Genomic DNA, 19,850 nt, shown 5'->3' with positions numbered 1-19,850 from the left:
AATGTTACAAATAGCTTAACTACTAAGAAACCATTTAAACATATTCCTAGAAAACCATAATACAAATAGATGACACCAGAGATAATAATTAACACATGCTAAGTCAATCACTATAAATGCAAATTAAAATTCAACAAGTAAATCTAACTGAAGATTCTAAACCTTGATAAGTTTATAGACAGTCATACAAGGTGGAACTGAAGTAACCCAGTAGCTTAGTCAATTTCCAGTATCAAGAGTATCATAACCTAAGTTCCTGTTTTGTAGATTCCATAGATTTCTGATTGAGTGGACATGGAATGACTAAATAGACCACTAAGAAAAATCAAATACAGTACAAATTCCAAGATCTGGAATCACTGGGACTTCGGTGATTCCATATTTGGAAATTTTCTGGATATTAGATCACCAGTTTAAATCTGGTAAGATCACATGCAGAAATAAAATTAAAAAGCTGAAATAGTTGTTTATGAAATAATGACGTATTTATGATCTTAATAAAATCCAGATTAAAAAAAAAGCTCAATAATTATTTGATTGCATAATTAAACATTTCTCAACATAAGTTATTTTAGTTTCTTCATTTCTCATGCTTATACTTTCTCTTTAATTTTACAGATAGACATTATTTCTTATTCAGTTACAAAATTCCATTGTTCAAGTCCTGTAATTACTATGTCGAGAATTCCCACTAAATTGTTAATTGAAATTTTTTCGTTCTTAACAAATTCTTTCTCACTTTTTCACTATTGGTAGTGAAATAAATCAATTAACTAATATGGTAAAAGACGGGGAAAATATCATTAAATCAATAATTATGATTCATATTGTTTGGGTAAAATATGTCTTGCTCCTATTGTATGCTGATGAAATTAACCCTAAATTACACTAGTTTTGTATTTATAATACTTACATCTATTTCCCACATACGTTTAAAGAGTTATCCAAGTCCTGATGAAATAAATTCTCACAAATACTTAAAAAGGTACTTTTCCATTAGGCATCTGCCATGCATTTTGTCAAGTTTTTGTTCATAAATAATTTTTAGTTAAAAGAATAGTTTACAGATCATAAACAGACACACACACGTCATGAAAGGTGTAGCCAACAGAAAATCACCTTTGCAAATATAACTGAGTTTGTAATCGAGGGCAAGAGACATGGTTTGTAATGCCAACACAAAGGGTTACGAAGCTGTTCAGTATTCAACTACTGATATTTAAAACAAAAATTGGTTTAGACATCACTGCATGAATCATTTCTCAGGTTGTTGTGAGTTGATAGTCATGTGGTGATGAAAGCAAAAAATACCAAAATTATTCACCAGGATGGCAAGAGGGTTTAGTTGTATGCAGCAGTCTACCCACCCGACCACAAGTAGCTCTATGGCTTAATTAGGTATTATATGATATTCAGTAGGCATAAAATAAGTGATAAACTTTGATGATACAGATTTATTGTAACAAATGTTTTTGTTTTAACATGAATGTGTACTATTTAGTGCCGAAGTGAAATTAAGAATCAAAAACCTCCATATGCTTTATTATGAAAAAATGTCTACTGTGCATGCATAAAGCAATATGCATATGCTATTCTCGTTATCTAAATCTTTTCTCTATTTGCATAAGATTTTTAAGAAAAAAAAAAATTCTGTAGGTCTGGATATTAGACCATTCCAGTTATCAGATGTCCAGTTTTTGGAGCACATGGTTTAACACTTAAAAAACACATTTATTAAATATCTAGATTAAACATGTCTATTAAGATAGATGGTAAGTAAACCCTTGCAAAAAAACCTTTTATTATTTTCAAGTTAATCAAGATTCCTAGCACACACATTATACTTCAATTATTATTGTATTTGAAAATTTTGATTTAAAAATTTAAATAACCTTAAGAGTTATGCGTCGTGATGGGTGTAGAACCAAGGTTCTCTGTTACAGAAGTATAAATTGCACTAAGTTGAAAAGTAACATAAGATTTAATCAGTGACTTTCTATCCTTAACTATTAACAACATAGATGAATGTATCGTGTCAGACTATGACACATTAATGAAATTATACGATGGACAATGTTCGAATGTACTAGATTGGTACAATTTGATTATGCTTAACAGTCCTTTTCATATAGGCAGGTATTTGGCGATGTAGAACGATAATCCAGAATGCTTGAGTAGATTCTTATTTCCACTGCGTTGTTCCTTGTTAGGACTCTATACATCATGTTTCTGCACCATGCTTGAGAGAATCTGCTGGCCATGTTGGCAAACATCAGATAGGCATAGCACAGAGGTCAGACTTCAGCATCATCAGAACTGGGAAGACACACTACCTTTTCTCTCTCTTGTCTGTTCTTCTCTCTCCAATTGGGAGGAACCTTCCGTGCAGTTACATAGTTCACCTTTTCTGCTCAGTGCAATTGTGAATGAGAGAAATGCAAATTACTATTCTAACAATTATTTATGCTTTTCAGCATTCTAATTCCAAAATATATAAATGAATAAGTTTCTATCAATAGAACTAATTGAGCATTACCATGAAGTTTTCCAAATAATTTAAAATCAAGAATTGAGTTCCTATCATTAAGTATTTCCAATTAACAGAGCAATTATGTCTTTAAACAAAACATAAGAACAGAAAAATACTGCAATAAGTTAAAACTAATTTACAGAATGAAAGTCCAGATCTTCATGTAGCTTTTTTTTCAAAACAACTATTAGAAGCATCAACTGTGAGCATCCCGAGAAATTCGAAAAGACACTTATACGGTACAAAGTCCGGAACGTCTGAGGATGTTCAAAATCCAAAATGATCCAAAATCCGGACCTTAAAACCACCACCAAAAATTTTTTAGAATTTTTTTTATGCTTTCCACATGAGCATTTGATTTTTTTCCCCTGTAAGAAAACATGTGGAGAAGCCATATTTTTAATTTCATTTCAGCACTAAATAAAACACCTCATTATTGAAGAACCAATCATTTTAGCATAAATTTGAGTGATCAATAATTTGGCTGCATATGTGCTTGGCATACATCTCAAACCAAAACATTCTACAAAGAAACATCGTTGATTTTACAACTACTAATATTTTAATCCCTGATGAGAGCTAACCTGGTGAACCATTATTATATTTTGCTTTCATCACTGTATGTTTATCAACACACGACAACTTGAGTAATGACTCATGCAGCGATACATATAAAATTTTTTTTTCATATTAGCAATTGAATAAATAACAAGGAATATGGGAATCTTTTATGTTGACATTACGCTTGGCTATGATTACAGATTTAAGTCAAATGCGCTAAATGTTGACGAGGAAAGATTTAACAAAATTTCTTTCCATATGCTAAAAATAGATTTTGTTAATGATACTCATAAGCCAAAAGATTACATTAAGTGCTATTTGAATTAATAAAATAAATTTTTATTCTTGTAAACCCAGTACTGGTGACAAAGCTCGTATGGCTGCACTGGCAGGAAAAATTTAGGGACAAAATTTCTGTCATTTAGAGAAGCACCAAGTAACAAAATAAAGGGCTGATAAAATTTTTAGAATTTTGGGAAAGCACAGGGACCCAAAATTAATGGGCAGCAAAAATTTAAAGCTTAGGAAGATGCTTGGTAGCAAAATTTAGAAACCGCAAACACTCTCAAGCTAGACTAAAATTATACTTTACTGATGCCAAATGATTTCAGTTAATATATCAGATTGTACTGTTCCTTTAACTTTCTGATTTGATCTAACATATTATTTTTTTGCCAGCTGTTATCATTACAGCAATTTTATGAAAATTAAAGTTTGAACTTTCGATTATGTTGAAAAGAGTTTCTAATTCTGGAGCTGCAACAGGATCTACAAAGCGAAAGCATGTTTCGATGCCCATTAAATAAAAAGTGGAATTGCTGCAAAAAATGGATATAGGTATATCGGTTACGAAGATATGCAAGGAGTATGACATTGGAAAGTCAACTGTATATGACATAACAGAAAAAGGAACTTTATGAATTTTTTGTGGATTCTGACACCCCATTCGCAATGAATAATGGAAAAATTCTTCACTATGCTAAAATTGATCATCATGACAAAGTGATGGTTGGATGGGTCAGACAACGTTGCAGTGAGGGGCGTGACATTGACAGGTATAATGCTGATGGGTCAAGTAGTCAAAATATTAAATGAAGAAATGAACTGAGTGCACATATTTGACAGGTTGTTTAAGCAAATTTAAAAATCACCATGGTATAAGCAATTAAAAATTTCAGGTGAAAAAGCTTCAGCTAATACAAAAGCTGTTGAACTATTTGCAGATGAATTCATTGAACTCATTAACAGTGAAACGTTACCTCCAGGACAGTATTACAACTCTGATGAAACTGGTCTTTTTTGGCAATGTGTCCCATGAAATATCTTGGAAACCTCTACAGAAAAGGCTCCAACTGGTGCCAAAGATTCCAAAGTTAGACTAACAATTTTAGCAGGTGCAAATGCTGCAGGAAAGCACAAGTGTAAACTTTTCATAATTGAAAAAAATACACGACCTTGAGCATTTAAAGGAGCAAAGGTTTTTCCATTATATATCATGTAAATAAGCAAACACGGATGACACAAGCGTTAATGTATGATAGGTTTGAAAATCATTTCATAACCGAGGCTCGGCAAAATTTGAATTCGGTCGGTTTACGTGATGACGCAAAAATTGTCCTGATTGTAGATAACTGTTTGGCTCATATTTCACTTAAAAATTTTAATGAAAGATAATGTATCTGTGTTATTCTTTCTTCGAAACTGTACGTCCTATATTCAGCCTATGGATATCAGAATAGTGCGCATGCTGAAATGCAAATATAAAGTAGCATTTTTAAAATTCATGTTAAATTTCTGGATTGTGGTAATTTAAAAAGTATTTTAGCATAAAATCTGCTGTGTGGAGTATCACAAGATCGTAGGAAATGTGCCTCCAGATACTTTAAAAAATGCCTGGCATAATTCATGGCGAGGATGATGAAAGTGATAGCTACGAATTTGAAGGCTTTGAGACATCATAAACCACAGGTGAAAATTTCCAGTTAATGGATTTTGTAAAGAAGTGTGGAGAAGCAGCAATAAATGAAGATGATATAATTTTTTATTGCAATGACAATGCTCCAATCATCAGTCAATTAACGGACGGCAAAACTTGTAGTATGGTTCTAGATTCAGAAAATACCACTACCAATAGTGAAGAAAGTGACAGAGAGTTTATTGAAAACGAAAAAATTTCGATTGATAAGTTAGTTGGAATTCTCGACTCAGCAACTACAGGATTTGAACAGTGGAACTGAACAAGAAATTATGTCTGTATGTAGCATTGAGAGTATTAGCACAAAAAACGAAGTAACTTAAACAACTTACAATCAAAGAAATGTTTAATAAAGTAAACAAATAAATATTAGGCTTTTTTTCTTGTAAATTTTGATACCCTTTAGATCATAAATGCTTCACAATTTCATGTTTTAAATTTTATTATTTTTACATGCCATCTGACTAGATTTAAACTGATGATCTAACATCCAGATTTTGGACTTTGTACTGTACAAACCCTCAGTTATGGCATTTCTCCTCTTCAGTGTTAACTGGATGAATCAAAAATGACTTTTTTCTTTTAAAATGTATAAAGAAAAAGAGAACAGGAATATGAAAACATAAATTGCAGATAAACCTGTAGATGATCATTCTGTTCAAGAAGAGCCAATTCGGTTATGACAATACCCAGACAAAGATGAAATCCTCCAGCTCTGTTCGATATTGACCAGTAACGACTCATTTTGGGGTGATGCAAGATTATAAATAATGTTTTATCTGGGCTGGAAGGGCAATTCACTAGCTGATCATTAGGCACTTAATATTGTTCTCAAGCTCCTTTACTTAGAACCTAGGGTTCCACTGAGATCTCCCCATTCATAGCGGTTTTCTCTCAGAAAAGAGAGGACACACGGGGTGCTGGCTCGAGGCAACCCTCTTTCTTCAGTCATATTTCCCCATTAGATCACTTACTAAGTCTACAGAAAAAATCGGACTCTTTGTAACCTTTGAAGAAAACCTAGTATCTCCACTAACAAAGTCTCCTGAATTTCATTTCTTAGTTCAATTAGAAATTGAAATTTAGCCAGAAGCTTGGTTTTAGCACCCTTTTAACTAACAACAGCACAATAATAAATTCTTCCACAATGAAAATTTAAATCTATGGAAAAGTTTTTCAAATCTCTTGTCAGCTTACAAAACTAAGAATTTGACATAGAATGGAAAGCCAATATCTGGTCTTTAAATGCCGGGGGGAGGGGCATAAAAAAACTATACTTAAGAAGCCTGCCTTGCCATTGAACTTCCATTCTGAATATGCTGATTAAAAAAGAATTTATCCCCTGTCTGTTTGTCCCCATTTCAACTGTGCATGATGTGTTTTAGTTATCCGATCTAAAACTCCTGCTCCGAGATGTAACTACCAAAACTAAATAATTAAGATTATAATAAATTTATATTTTAAATTCTTATTACCTTTACACATAACTAAATTTAATATCTGAAATTTCATAATTTCTGACTATCCAAGCCCCCAGGAAAAGTTGCCAACTCACTGGTGACACTGGAGAAATGACAAAAAATATTTGGTTGTTTATCTTTATGTCCTATTAGAAATCTTAAGAGAAAAAACAATAATGTATGTGGCTAATATTTACATTTTTACAGACAGTGAATAAGCAAAAACACAGCAATTTTACCATAGGATTTAAGGGGATGTAAATAATCAGAAAGTACCTAAAATGGTGTCCGCTGATAACATCGCGGACGAAAACGTCGCGGAGAAAACAACGCAAGGCGAAAACGTCGTGCTACAAAACATTGTGGGAGAAAACATCGCAAAGAGAAAACATCGCAGTTCTAAAACATCGCGGTACAAAATATCGTCATCGAAAATAAAGCGGTTCAAAAACTTCGCAGTTTAAAAACATCGTCGTCGAAAATATCGTGGTAAAAAATAAAGTATCTACAAATCATCGCATGACGATAACATCGCAGACAAGCTTTTATCAGGCTTTAATAACTGTAAATAGATATTCCCATAATAATTTGTGAGCACAAGATGAAAAGAAGGATAATTTTTACTTTCACATTTTTTATTAACTAATAAATTTTTGTTGAAAAATTAAGAAGGAAACTTAAGCAAAGAAAATTAAATGCAACTTATAGATTATACTTTTTATGAAAAATTACATGTAAAATCTTTATAAAAAATGATTTATTAATGGTCTTTGTTAGTTAACTATGTCGGTTTAAAATTCTATTAAGTGCTATAAGTTGCATTAATTTTCTATGCTTAAGTTTCCTTCTTATTTTCTCAGCAAGAATTTATAGTTAATATAAAATATGAACAACAAATTATCCTTCTTTCCATCTTGTGCTCACAAATCATTTACGGGAATATCCATTTATAGTTAGCATGTTTGCGATGTTATCGTCATGCGATGATTTGTAGATACTTTATTTTTTACCACGATATTTTCGACGACGATGTTTTTAAACTGCGAAGTTTTTGAACCGCTTTATTTTCGACGACGATATTTTGTACTGCGATGTTTTAGAACTGCGATGTTTTCTCCCACGATGTTTTGTAGCACGACGTTTTCGCCTTGCGTTGTTTTCTCTGCTACGTTTCCGTCTGCGATGTTTTTGCCGCGATGTTTTCGGCTGTAACCCCTAAAATTGTGAGACCTATTTAAAGAAAATAATATTAATTAAAAATTTTACCTGGTCTTACCATTACCACATGTTGCAGGCCTGGTAAATACCTTAGCAATTTAAGTTGCAGGTCTTCAGGGAGAGTACATGAAAGACCTTGGGGATATATAAGATCCGAATCCAAGCCTAAAAAATTAATAATATTTATATATAGTAATTACAAAATTAAAAAGTTTTTCTAATATTATGTCTTTTGCAAAAATTGCTTACCTTCAGGTTCTAGCCAAACTTGATGGGAACGACCACCAAAACGTAAAACTTTGGATTCTATAGATGGACAATACCTATCAAAATAGAGTGTGAAATATTTAATAGCACTTTCTTACTCCCTTTTTAAAGAGGTCTCCAAATTTAATAAGCAAAATTTGGCAAACGTGATCACTCAGTTTGTAGCATACAAATTTGAAATATTGTTAAAAGTTTACATGGTGGCTACTTATCCATTTAATAGACAGAAATTGCTTAGCCACTGAATTAGGGTTACCAATTGCCTCCAAAGAAAATGTTGCTCTTTTTATTTGGAGGTGCCAGAACAGAACCAAAGTTGCATAAAAAATATCGGGTAAAATTATGTTCAAACAGTCAGCATATGTATTCAGATCTAGAATTTGAATTTTTAGATCAAGACATAATAGGTGGGGATAGACTTCAGGTACCCAAGGTTCCGATATTAGAGGAATTAAAACAAAATAACATTTGGTTGTCGGATTTGGAAGCAGATTGTCCAAAAATACAAATGCTCATTGGTAGTGATATTTATGACAAAATTCTCACAGGATCAGTAAAACAATTAAAAGGAGGGCTAACAGCGGGTTGTACGAAACTTGGTTGGACATTTTGTTGTGCATCAGATGAATTTGTTAATCACAAAGGCAAAGATGTTTCCATTTTGTGTGCAAGTTTAGTGGGCTACCCTCCCTTAATGATTATTTAGTAAAAGGATCAAATTTAATAGAAGAAATCCCTTCAATTTTATTAAGATTTAATGCACTGGCGTAACCTCTGATATCCGGCGTGCATTTTTACTGATTGAATTACGGAAAGAAGAGAGGGACTTTTTAAGATTTTTAATGGTGGAAGAAAGATAATGTGGTGAAGGTTTTCCACTGTACAAGGGTAGTTTTGGAGTAAAGTCCAACGCTTTTCTATTAAGGGCAGTTATTTCAGTTCATTTGGCACAAATACCAAAGGAACAAAGTTTTCTTGCTAAGAAATTAAATAAATCCTTTTATATTGATAATTGTGTGACTTCTGTTGATAACGAAAAGGAGCTTGTGAATTTTGTGAAATATTCTATTGAAATGTTAGCTGAAGCAAAAATGAACTTGCGTATAAAGACCTATGGCCCAGCAGAAAAAAATGTGGAACTAAAGCTACTAAGTGCTTTGTGCACTGAGTCCACAATGAAGAACTCTGTACCAGTTTTAGGGATTATGTGGGAAAGAAAAGATGATAACCTTTACAATGAAATTAAGATTGTATTGGTTTCGGACAATTTGTCTAAAAGAGAGGTTTTGCTGTTCACGCAGACAATGCTTGATCCTTTGGGTTTCTTGACACCTGTTTTATTGCCTGCAAAATTACTGCTACAAGAAATTTGGCCAATAAAAGCAGAATGGGATACTCCATTACCAGATAGTATACAAAATAAATTTTCGGGGTGGTACAATAAATTATAAATTTTGAATAAGTTGAGAATACTGCGACGTATAGGTTTTGAAGATAGAAGTTCCTCGACACTTCATGTATTTTAAGATGAGCATGCTTACGCCACAGTAATACACTGCTGGCCACCCAAATTACAACATCAAGAAAGACAAGAGATATCAGAACAAAATTTATTTAGTACATAACATGTTGACCAAGTACCAAATGATTAAATTTATAGACTTCTGTGAATTGTGGTTCCTTCCAGAATCAGTAGCCAGAGTAGCCGCTATTGTTGGAGATCACCGCTGCCACATGTCTCGGCATTGATTCAAAGAGACATTGGATGTGTTCTTGGGGTATAGCAGACAAAGTAGCTTCCACACCTTGCCAAAGTTGATCTGGTGTGGAGCTTGGGATGTAATCTGGGTCAATCGCTCAGCAATTATGGACCACATGTTTTCTATTGATGAAAGATCCGGAAAGCGAGCCAACCAGGGAAGCAATTCAATCTCTGGTGATTGACGAAGAACCCTTGGACAATGCGTGCCACATGTGGTCGCGTATTATCCTGTTGAAATATGGCTGTGGGAAAGCCCTGAAGGTAAGGAAGGACAACTGGCTCCAACAACTCGGAGACGTAGCGCTGGCTGTTTAAAGTACCGGCAATGCACATTAGAGGAGTGCGAAAGTGATTTCCAATACCGCCCCATATCATAATACCCAGTGCAGGAGCAGTGTGGTGGTGCACAACGCAGATGTTCAGCATCCTCTCTCCACAGTATCTTCAGACTCGAATCCGGCCGTTGTGGTGTTGCAGACAGAAGCGTGACTCAACAGTAAAGACAATTTCATTCCATTCTGCCGTCCACATCCTTCTTTCATTGCACCATTGGCGGCGGAGACGTCTGTGGTTCTGCGTAAAGGGTAGACGAAGCAATGGACGTCTTGCGGACAGACCACTCTGCTGTAAACGGCGTCGAATGCTACGTGTAGACACTGGATGATGCGTTGCAGACTGAATGTGCTGTGCTATGGTTTGTGATGTGGTTGAGCGAACTGTCACTGCCATGCGCACAATGTTCCTGTCATCACGTGAAGTGGTGCACCAAGGTGGATCCGATCGAACACGTCGGCCCTTCGTACCCTCCTGCATCCAACGGTCACATATCCGCACTACAGTTGTTTGGTTTCGTCCAACATGACTACTGATTTCTCTGAAAGATAATCCACACTCTTGGTAGGCCACTATCCTTTCTCTGTCGAACTCAAATACTTGATCAAACGATAATCGCTGTTTACTGCGAGGCATAATTGATCGTTTAAAAAAAAAAAAAAAAAAAAAAAAAAAAAAAAAAACATAATTGCCGCACTTGAAATCGCCGAAAACTCCAAGCCTTAAATAGTGCTTTGAAGTGGCACCACAGGCGTCTGCGCTGAAATTCTAATCATTTGCATATCTCACCTCCGGTAATTAGCATGTTGTATATTTCATGTTATTTGTGTGCTTCCTTCAGGGTGTTGCATTTACGGTGGCCAGCAGTGTATTTTTGAGACGTGAAACTAAAGAAGAAACATTAGTCAGTTTTGTAGTAGCTAAGTCAAGAGTCGCAACCTTAAAAGAACTTATTATTTCCTGTCTAGATCTTATGGAATGTCTTTTAATCGTGCATCTTTTTAAATATGTGACAGAAGCTCTTACATTAGATGGCATCCCAAAATATTTTTGGACTGATTCCACCACGGACAAATCTTGGATTAAAGAAATGATGCGTGGGGGAAATTTGCACGTTCACTAAAGCAAATCAGTGGTCATATGTACCAGGTCATTCTAACCCAGCTGATTTACCTTCTCATGGTTGTCTAGTTGTTGTTGCCCCTCTTCAGTTTTTCGAATTAAACTGGTGGAGAGGGCCTGTTTGGCTCCAGGGCCCTAGAGATAGCTGGCCAAAATTAGACGTTAAGCCAAACGAAACTTTAGCTTTTTCAGAGTGCAGGAATGGCATAAATTTAAATGTAAATCTTAGTATAACTACAAAAGCAGATAAAGTTAAGTGGTGTGAGAGGTTCTCTAAATTTTCGAAAACATTAAGAGTTTTAGGTTGGATAAAGAGATTTATCAAAAACTGTCAAAAGAAAATTGTAAATAAAGAGCCTTTCCTGTCTGCTTCCGAGATACAGGAATCTAAAATTGTACTTCTTTCACTTGTTCAGGGGAAGAGTTTTTCAGAGACTGGAGACTCCATCAATGGTCCTTTGACTGTACAAGATGAGAGTGGCTTTAGAAGAGTAAAAACAAAAATTACAGAACGAGATGATTCCGTTACCCGATTTTATTACCTTCTAAGCATTATATTGTTGACTGTTTAATTAGAGATTATCATTTAAAGCATTCTCATGCTGGCATACAAGCATTAATTGTTATAATTAGAGAAGAATTCTGGATCGTTGGTGCAAGATGCTGGATTAGATCGGTGGTGAAACAGTGCGTCCGTTGCAAACGATTTTCAGCTAAACCTCCAGCTACTGCACCCATTCAATTACCATTAGACAGAGTTCAAGATGCTTTCGCATTTGAAGTTACTGGCATAGATACATGTGGCCCTCTGATTCTCAAAAATAAAAACAAATCCTGGGTAGTACTGTTTGCATGGGCTGTGTATCGATGTGTACATTTGGAGGTAGTGACATTTGTAAGTACTGAATGCTTCATTCAAGCGTTTCGTCGATTCATAGCCAGAAGAGGTCGGCCATCTATAGTTTACTCAGATAACGGCACAAATTTTGTCGGTACATTTGCATTGCTGAAGAAAGTCAACTGGGTAAAGGTAATTGCTCAGGAAACTTTGCATCCCATCACTTGGAAGTTCATTTCACCCACTGCTGCTTGGTGGGGAAGATGGTGGGAGCGTCTAATTCATGCAACCAAAAGATTGTGATTGTGAGAGTCTTAGAAAAAGCTGCAGTCAATTACGAAGAGTTACTCTTCATCATCTGTGATGTGGAAGCCGTAATAAACTGTCGATCACTTATGTGTCAAATGACTCTGAGGATCTTCTACCATTAACTATTTCCATGTTCTTACAGGACATTAAGGTTTCAGGTAAAGCAGATTTGGATACCTTACATCGAAATAAACTCTTGGCTTGTCAGCGTTTCAGAGAACAATTTCGAAGCCGTTTTTGCAAGGAGCATCTTGGACAGTTAGTACAAAAGGACTGTGAATTAAAAGTTGGAGACATCATGCTAATAGGTTGTGAAAACCTTAAAAAAGTGAACTGGCCAATTGCTCATGTTCAAGAACTTTGTACAAGTAGAGATGGATGTGTAAGATTTGTAAAAGTGAAAACTAGAAATGGCATACTCGCCCTGTACGTTAACTGTACCCTCTAGAAGTGTGTTCCTGTACTAAGGATACCATTACTTGATTTTGCTTCTAAAAATCAAAAAGGTGGGAGTGTTGTGAAACTGATTAGTATCTTACAAAAATTAAAAATAAATCTCCTCTTATTTGATGTATGAGGTACAGATGGCGTTGCCTGTCATTGAAGTAGGGAGAAAGATTTTTTTTTTGGGGGGGTGGCCCTTGTGACGTGAACGGGTTGAGATGTTTTAAAACTTTAGGAGACAGTAAAATGTCCAGGAAATTGTTATAATGTATATATTTTAGTATAAATGTATTATGTTTTAGTGTAGATATAATAAGACAATCAACTTCTTTGAGTTTTTATTTCCCATGCATCAGCATTGGTTTCGATTCATCATCACACTACCCAGCTAAGTAAGTAAATTTTGTCTTTTGTTTTCTGTATTGCTCTGCATTTTGGATGAGTGAAAGAATATTTTTATTTTAATGATGAGGTTATGTTTTAGTAATAATAATATACGCTAAAACATAGATCAGATACTTTAAATACAATTGATAAACAGATCAACAACAAATAAACTATGAGAATAGGTAAAATACGTTAAGGAAAATGTATTATGGATGTGAAAATGTGAAATAACATAATTATAAGAGTAACAAAATAATGAAGTGTTGAGTATTATTATCGCGATTAAAGGCATAAAATTCACAATGTCAAATAGAATGTAAAACCAAGTAAAATCTCACACCATGAAAGTTCTTTAAAATGCTTTACTACCATTTCAGATTAAGAAATAAAACCTAGTCTCCCTTAAAAAATGAAACAGATTAAAACTAATGTTTTTTCAATTAAAAATTCAAGAGAGATATCAGAATGATTGAAATATTTTCTATGAAGTCTACCAAAATTTCAGCATTCTAGTAAAATGTGATCTGCTGATAAAGTAATGTTACAGTTGGAACATAATGGTTCACTCTTTCCTTTTAAGAGATAGATGATGAGTCGGGAGTGACCGATTCTCAGCCGAGTTAAAATGACTTCATCCTTCTGATTATTCTTCGATTCCCAATATTCAGTTTTGGGCATTATACTTTTCAGTTTATTATTCATTTGTGCATCCCAATGTGATTGCCATATACTCAGGATTTTGCCTCTGATAGTTGCTTTAATACCTCTCAAAGGAACAAGCTGACTGCACATACCTAAGGCAGACTTTGCTGAGATGCCTGCCAGCTCATCACCTTTTATACCAACATGTCTGGAAACCCAGCAGTAAAAGATCTGGTATCCACAGCTCCTTAAGTTTAGATGTAGTAGTGTGACTTCTGCCACCATTGGATTCTGGACCTTAGAGTAACTCTAGAAAGCTTTTAATGCACTAAACGAGTCAGTATAAATTATAAACTTTTCTTGACTAAAGCTTAGATAAAAATTTAAGAGCATAATATACAGCCATTACTTCCACATTAAATATGGAACAAGCATCATGCAGCCATCTTCCTTCCACGTACCTTCAATCACAAATAATGCTCTCACAAAACCTGCAATTTTTTAGCCATCTGTATATATCACAATGTAACTGTTGTATTCACTCTTATGCTCATAAAAAAGCTGTTTGTATACTAATTCGTTTGAGCATCTTTTATGAAGATGGTTGAAGACATTTAGGCACCGAATTTCTGGATTATCCCATGGTAGGATCTGATGATGCCTTACTGCATCGGCATTCACATCAGACACTGAATATTTTTCAATCAAATGCTGAGCTCTCATGGAGAACAGAGTGATACAGAGAGGCCGTGCTGAAAAATAAGAGACTATAACAGTCATCAAAAGTGTAGGAACAAGGATGGTTAGGTTGTGACATTATGTGAAAATAGTGATGGAGAGATAATTGCTCACATCTTAACTGAAGAGATGATTCTAAACAAATATATAGACTTTGTGCCGGAGATGTTCTAAAGGCTCCAATACAAATCCACAGAGCTTGATGATGAATCAGATAAAGATTCCCACATTCTGCACCCAAAGAGGTGTTCGCCAGAACTTTCAGAAGATTAAGCATTCTGAAACACTTGTTCCTCAGGTACACGACATGTGGAAGGAAAGTAAGCTTCCAGTTGAGCATAACTCCTAAGAATTTCCCTTCAGAAACAACTGGAATCAATAAATCTCCAAGGTAAAGCTCAGGCTAAGGATGGATTATTCGCTTTTTGGAAAAGTGTATGCAAACTGTCTTCTGTTTTGAAAACACACAAATCCATTTTTCTTTAACCATGCCTTGATCCTATTAAGAGCGATCTGTGATTGCCTCTCAACAAATCTCATATCTGTCCCTTGACAGCTCATCTGTAGGTCATCAACATGTTTAAAACAATGATCCTGAAATGGTAGAAGAAAGTGCCTTATAAAGAGAGTTTATTTATAAAGTAACACATAAAATGCACACTTGAGGCACACCTTCTTCTAGCTGAAAGTCATCAGAAAAAACAGAGCCAATTCTAACTTAAAAGTTCTTGCCTTCAAAAAGTTTTAAATGGAAATTGGGTGGTTGCTGTGCAAGCCCCTAGCATGAAGATCCTGTAAAATACCGTATCTCTACGCTTTATCGTAAGCCTTTTCATTGTCAAAAAAGACAGTTTTTTTTCAGCAGAGGCTTTATGAACAGATATTTCCAAAAGGATCATGTTATCATCCTTTTTGGAAACCACGCTGGTAACACGAGATCATGTTGCTTTTTTCCAAGATATAGACTAGGCGGCGGTTTACCATTTTTTCAGAGATTTTGCAAACACAACTTGTCAGAGCAAAAGGCCTATAATTGGAGAGATTCTTTGGGTCTTTCCCTGCCTTAGCTATTGGAATGATAACGGCTTTTTTTCCCATACATTGGGGAAAGTATGCTTCTTGACTCTACTATAAAGAGAGAGGAGGGCAGTCAATGATTTAAAGGAAAGATGCTTCAGCATTTCATATGCCAGGCCATCTAGACCCAGACTAGATCTGTGCATCTGTAGCAAAGCTGTCTTTAGCTCATGCACATGTCTTTAGCTCATGCACTATTATAAAGTTCAGAACTGGAAGAATTGAAAGTTATGGGATTGAAAGCTATATCTCTCAGAGGGAGATTTAACGGAAAGAAAAGTTGGTGGATAATTGCTGCTGGAAGTGTAATCAAAAGTCTCTTGAATTGCATTTGCAATTTCTTCTATGCTACTAATCACATATCCATCTTTTTCCAGAAAGGAAAGTGATTAGTCTTTACATAGCCCACATGCTTATCCTTCTGGCTCTGATATCTTACTTTTCTGGTATTTACTTTTGCTTGTTTGAAGTCTATAAGATTTGATAAAGTGGGGTACTAACAGAAGGCTCTCCAAGCTTTTCTCTGTTACCTGAGAATATCTTGACAGTTAGTATTCCACCATGGTTTTGAAAATTTTGGTATCTTTGTAGACGTAAGAGATACAGAAGCTGCTTCAATAATATCAGTAATGGCTTTCACTGCATCATCGACAAGCATACCTTTTACCATATGTCATGTGATCTCTGCAAGAGATGAGAAAAGCTCCTAGTCTGCCCTATCAAGACCCTTGCATGACTACTGATTTCACAGATTTTAATACATTAGCATTAGATATATTTTTCCATGGCTGCGTATCTGATACCAATTTTTGTGCTTCTGCATATGACATGTTCTTCATTATTTTAATCGTCTGCACTTTTTCCTCCAATTTCCACTTTGGACATAGTTTAGAGTAAGCTATGTGCACACCTTTGCAGTTTGTACATAATGGCACAGCACTGAAGTTATCACTGTCGTGGCCTTATACAGAGCATTCAGCGCATGCTAATTTGCCACGACAGGACATATTGGAATGGCTGGCACTAGGAACATCACAAAGGGTTTGGTATGTAAGGTCTTACAGGGCAGTGCATGTACCCATCATTAATACTTTTAGGCAGATCAGGTGAATAGAATGTCAGGATTATGTGCTTTGTGTTTATCATCAGACCATCTTTACGCATCTTGGTCCACCTAGCAGTACAGACACTCTGGTCCAACAGCTCAGAGATCCTTTCCTCTTCTGATATGAAAAGAAGGTCAATCTTGGAGATTATGCCACGACTATAATTCAGTGCCTTATGCTCTGAAACACTCATATCAACCAAGTTTATTTACCCCTGAAGGGTAGTGGACTATGCTCAAGAAGCAGTTTCAATTAGAATATCTCCAGACTGTAGCCTTTTGATTTTCCTTGATTCACCAATACTGGATTGTATATATTTGTGCATTAAAAATTTCAGAAGATTTCCAGATGATTTTATCATGGATTATTATGAAAAAATGGAGTAGAATTTTATTCTCATCAGCATTTACACTTGTTTTAACTTTCTTTGAACTAGAAATGTTTTCATTTTGGTCATTTGTTGGATTATTGGAAGCCATAATGAAAGAAATCAAAAGTTTGGACCCAGCAGCCCAACCCACCATGTAGTCCAACAAAGAGACACAGAATCCTGCGCCAGGGTTAAACCGGTCTATACGCAATCTGAAGTCCCACAATCAGCTTTCCCGAAAGCTTATTACCAAGCCACTGATCCGAAGGATAAGGAACCAGCCGATTGACACTAGTGGAGACAGCTAAGTTCCTCCCATTTCAATCTGAAGCAGAGGTCACCAGCAGCGTGTTGGGGACTGTACTTCACCCCTCAACTACCAGGACCCTCCTTTCCAGCCTTAAGGGTAACACTGCATGGCAAACACATAGGTGGTTTTTCTCTCCTTGAGAAACTAGAAACAAAAGGATGTCATAGCCTCTCATTGAGCCCCAACATCCAAAAAGGAAAACCACAAAGGCAGAAGAAATGAATATAAGATAAGGAGAGATAAAAATACAGATAAGGAGAGATAAAAAAGAAAGGAGGAAAGATCACTAGGGCTCCAGGATCATAATCCGTTGAATGGCTAGGGTACCTCGGAATTGCACACCCATAGTCATAAAAGTGAGCCCCTGAGGGGCTGAATAAACAGGACAGATAATGAAAAAATTTCAATTTTTTACTGAAGGCCTAACTGATATCAATTTTTAAAAATGAAGAAGATAAGTTAAAAATAAATCAAGGAGAAGAAAGATATGTTGTAATTTTCCTTAACATAGGAACTAATACAGTACAAAGTCTGTAATCCGGACTCGTCCGGACTTTGGCGATTCCGGATTAGGAGTTTTACCAGATTATAGATCATCAATTTAAATCTGGTAAGATGGCATGCAGAAATTATACAATTAAAAATATGAAACCATAATTTATGAAATAAAGAGCAATTATGATCTAAAGGGCATCAAAATTTACAAAAAAAAAAAAAAAAAAAAGAAGCCTAATACTTTTTTTGTTTACTTTATTAAACATTTCTTTCAATGTAAGTTGTTTAAGATGCTTCGTTTTTTGTGCTAATACTTTCTCTTTAATTCTATAAACAGACATAATTTCTTGTTCAGTTACAAAGTTCCACTGTTCAAGTCCTGTAATTGCTGTGTTGAGAATACCGACTAACTTGTAAATCAAAATTCTTTCGTTTCCAATAACTTCTCTGCCACTTTCTTCATTGTAAGAAGCGTGCATGTGTAAACGCTTTACTGGCTTTACACGCATGCGTAGCGGACGTGTGCATCAAACGCGCATGTGTAAATGCATTACGCACATGCGTTTGTGGCTTTGAGGTCTGGATTATAGATCATTTCGGATAATGGACATCCAAATTACGGACTTTGTACTGTATCACAAATTCAATATTCTAAAAATGTGAGACCACTGTGTTAAAAATCTACAGCTACAGTTGAAAACACACCACAGAATTACAAAACTGTTCATAAAGCAATCCTTAAAATCCCTCAGTACTTATATAATATAAACTTCAAATAGGATATACCAATTTACAGACTAGAGGTTTTTCTAATGCAGTATTTATACTTTCATCCAAATGTGAGAAGAAGAATTTAACAAAATATTTTGAAAAAGGTATTGTTATAATATATTTGGTAACTGCTAAAATATTGGTAAGTAGGTGAGAAATAGCCAAATGTCATTAATTTGGGGACATATTTTGTTACCAGGACCTGAGAGATTTCAACAGCCAATGCAGCTATTTTTTTCAACCTATTTAAACAATTCTAATGAATATTTATGCAGAATTACACACACTACAAAATAAGAAGCCAATTAAAGATATAAATATGCAGTTAAGTCACCTCAGATTTAAAAGAACATACAAAACAATTTAAATAAATCCAATATACAACAGAATATAAACAAAAAAGCACAAAGATTTACATAGAACTGCAACAAGGGGAAAATACAAGTCTGCAATTTTAAAATGCTGTTAGAATTAGCTAAAAACTCAACGAAAAATTAATTAGTAACATTATTATAAGTCAAGAAAAAACTTCCGCTCAGCAGCTCTAAGTAGAATATTTAACAAATAACAATTTTAATTTTAAAACTGAATTTTAAAGCAAATTATATTGAATTATAAATAAATATTGAACCACTTCCAAATTTAAAATGGAAAATTATAAAACTTACCTTGGTCCTTGAGTTTCTTCTTTGACGTGTAAATTTAAATGCTGATTTTCTAAAATTAATTTGTCTACATCTGGTGTAGTATAAGTAAGATATGTAGGAACTTGGTCTTCAGACTTTAAAAAAAAAAAAAAAAAAAAAAGAAAAAAGAAAATTTTTGGTTTAAAAGAAAAGCAATACCTTTATAATTCAAATACTTTTGAATAAGTTATAAATTTCCCTGGATAATTTTATTATATAAATTAGCTATAGATTACACACTTGCACTTTTTGTATCAAAACAATTGACAGATATTTATGCATTTACTATTAGATATTCAGACACTTAAGGAAGAAAGTATCTTTAATAACAGTAAAAATCTACATAGAATGTCTCAGAACCAATCTCTAAGTTATGCAGTTATGCATAAACTGGGGGGGGGAAACATAACAGTAAATTGTCGGTATACATATAGTGATGGACTGTCGCC

The 19,850-nt window shown here is 34.7% G+C and overlaps 1 protein-coding gene across 4 annotated transcripts in view; it reads right to left on the bottom strand.

Moving 5' to 3' along the window:
- The window catches only part of LOC118205204 (5-taurinomethyluridine-[tRNA] synthase subunit MTO1, mitochondrial), a 121,289-nt gene that overhangs the window by 56,455 nt on the left and 44,984 nt on the right, over positions 1 to 19,850 (bottom strand). For all 4 annotated transcript variants that reach the window (XM_035377499.2, XM_035377506.2, XM_035377516.2 and 1 more), the window contains exons 8-10: positions 19,384 to 19,496; positions 7,994 to 8,067; positions 7,793 to 7,909 (exon numbers count right to left, since the gene is read on the bottom strand). In XM_035377499.2, the coding sequence (XP_035233390.1) occupies positions 7,793 to 7,909; positions 7,994 to 8,067; positions 19,384 to 19,496 (304 nt within the window). The remainder of the gene's footprint in view (positions 1 to 7,792; positions 7,910 to 7,993; positions 8,068 to 19,383; positions 19,497 to 19,850) is intronic.

Source organism: Stegodyphus dumicola, chromosome 5 (assembly GCF_044657685.1).
Source record: "Stegodyphus dumicola isolate Sdum_Otavi_A_Nest chromosome 5, ASM4465768v1".
NCBI lineage: Eukaryota > Metazoa > Arthropoda > Arachnida > Araneae > Eresidae > Stegodyphus > Stegodyphus dumicola.
Note: the sequence above shows the minus strand (reverse complement) of the source record. Positions and strands in the feature narration are given on the sequence as shown.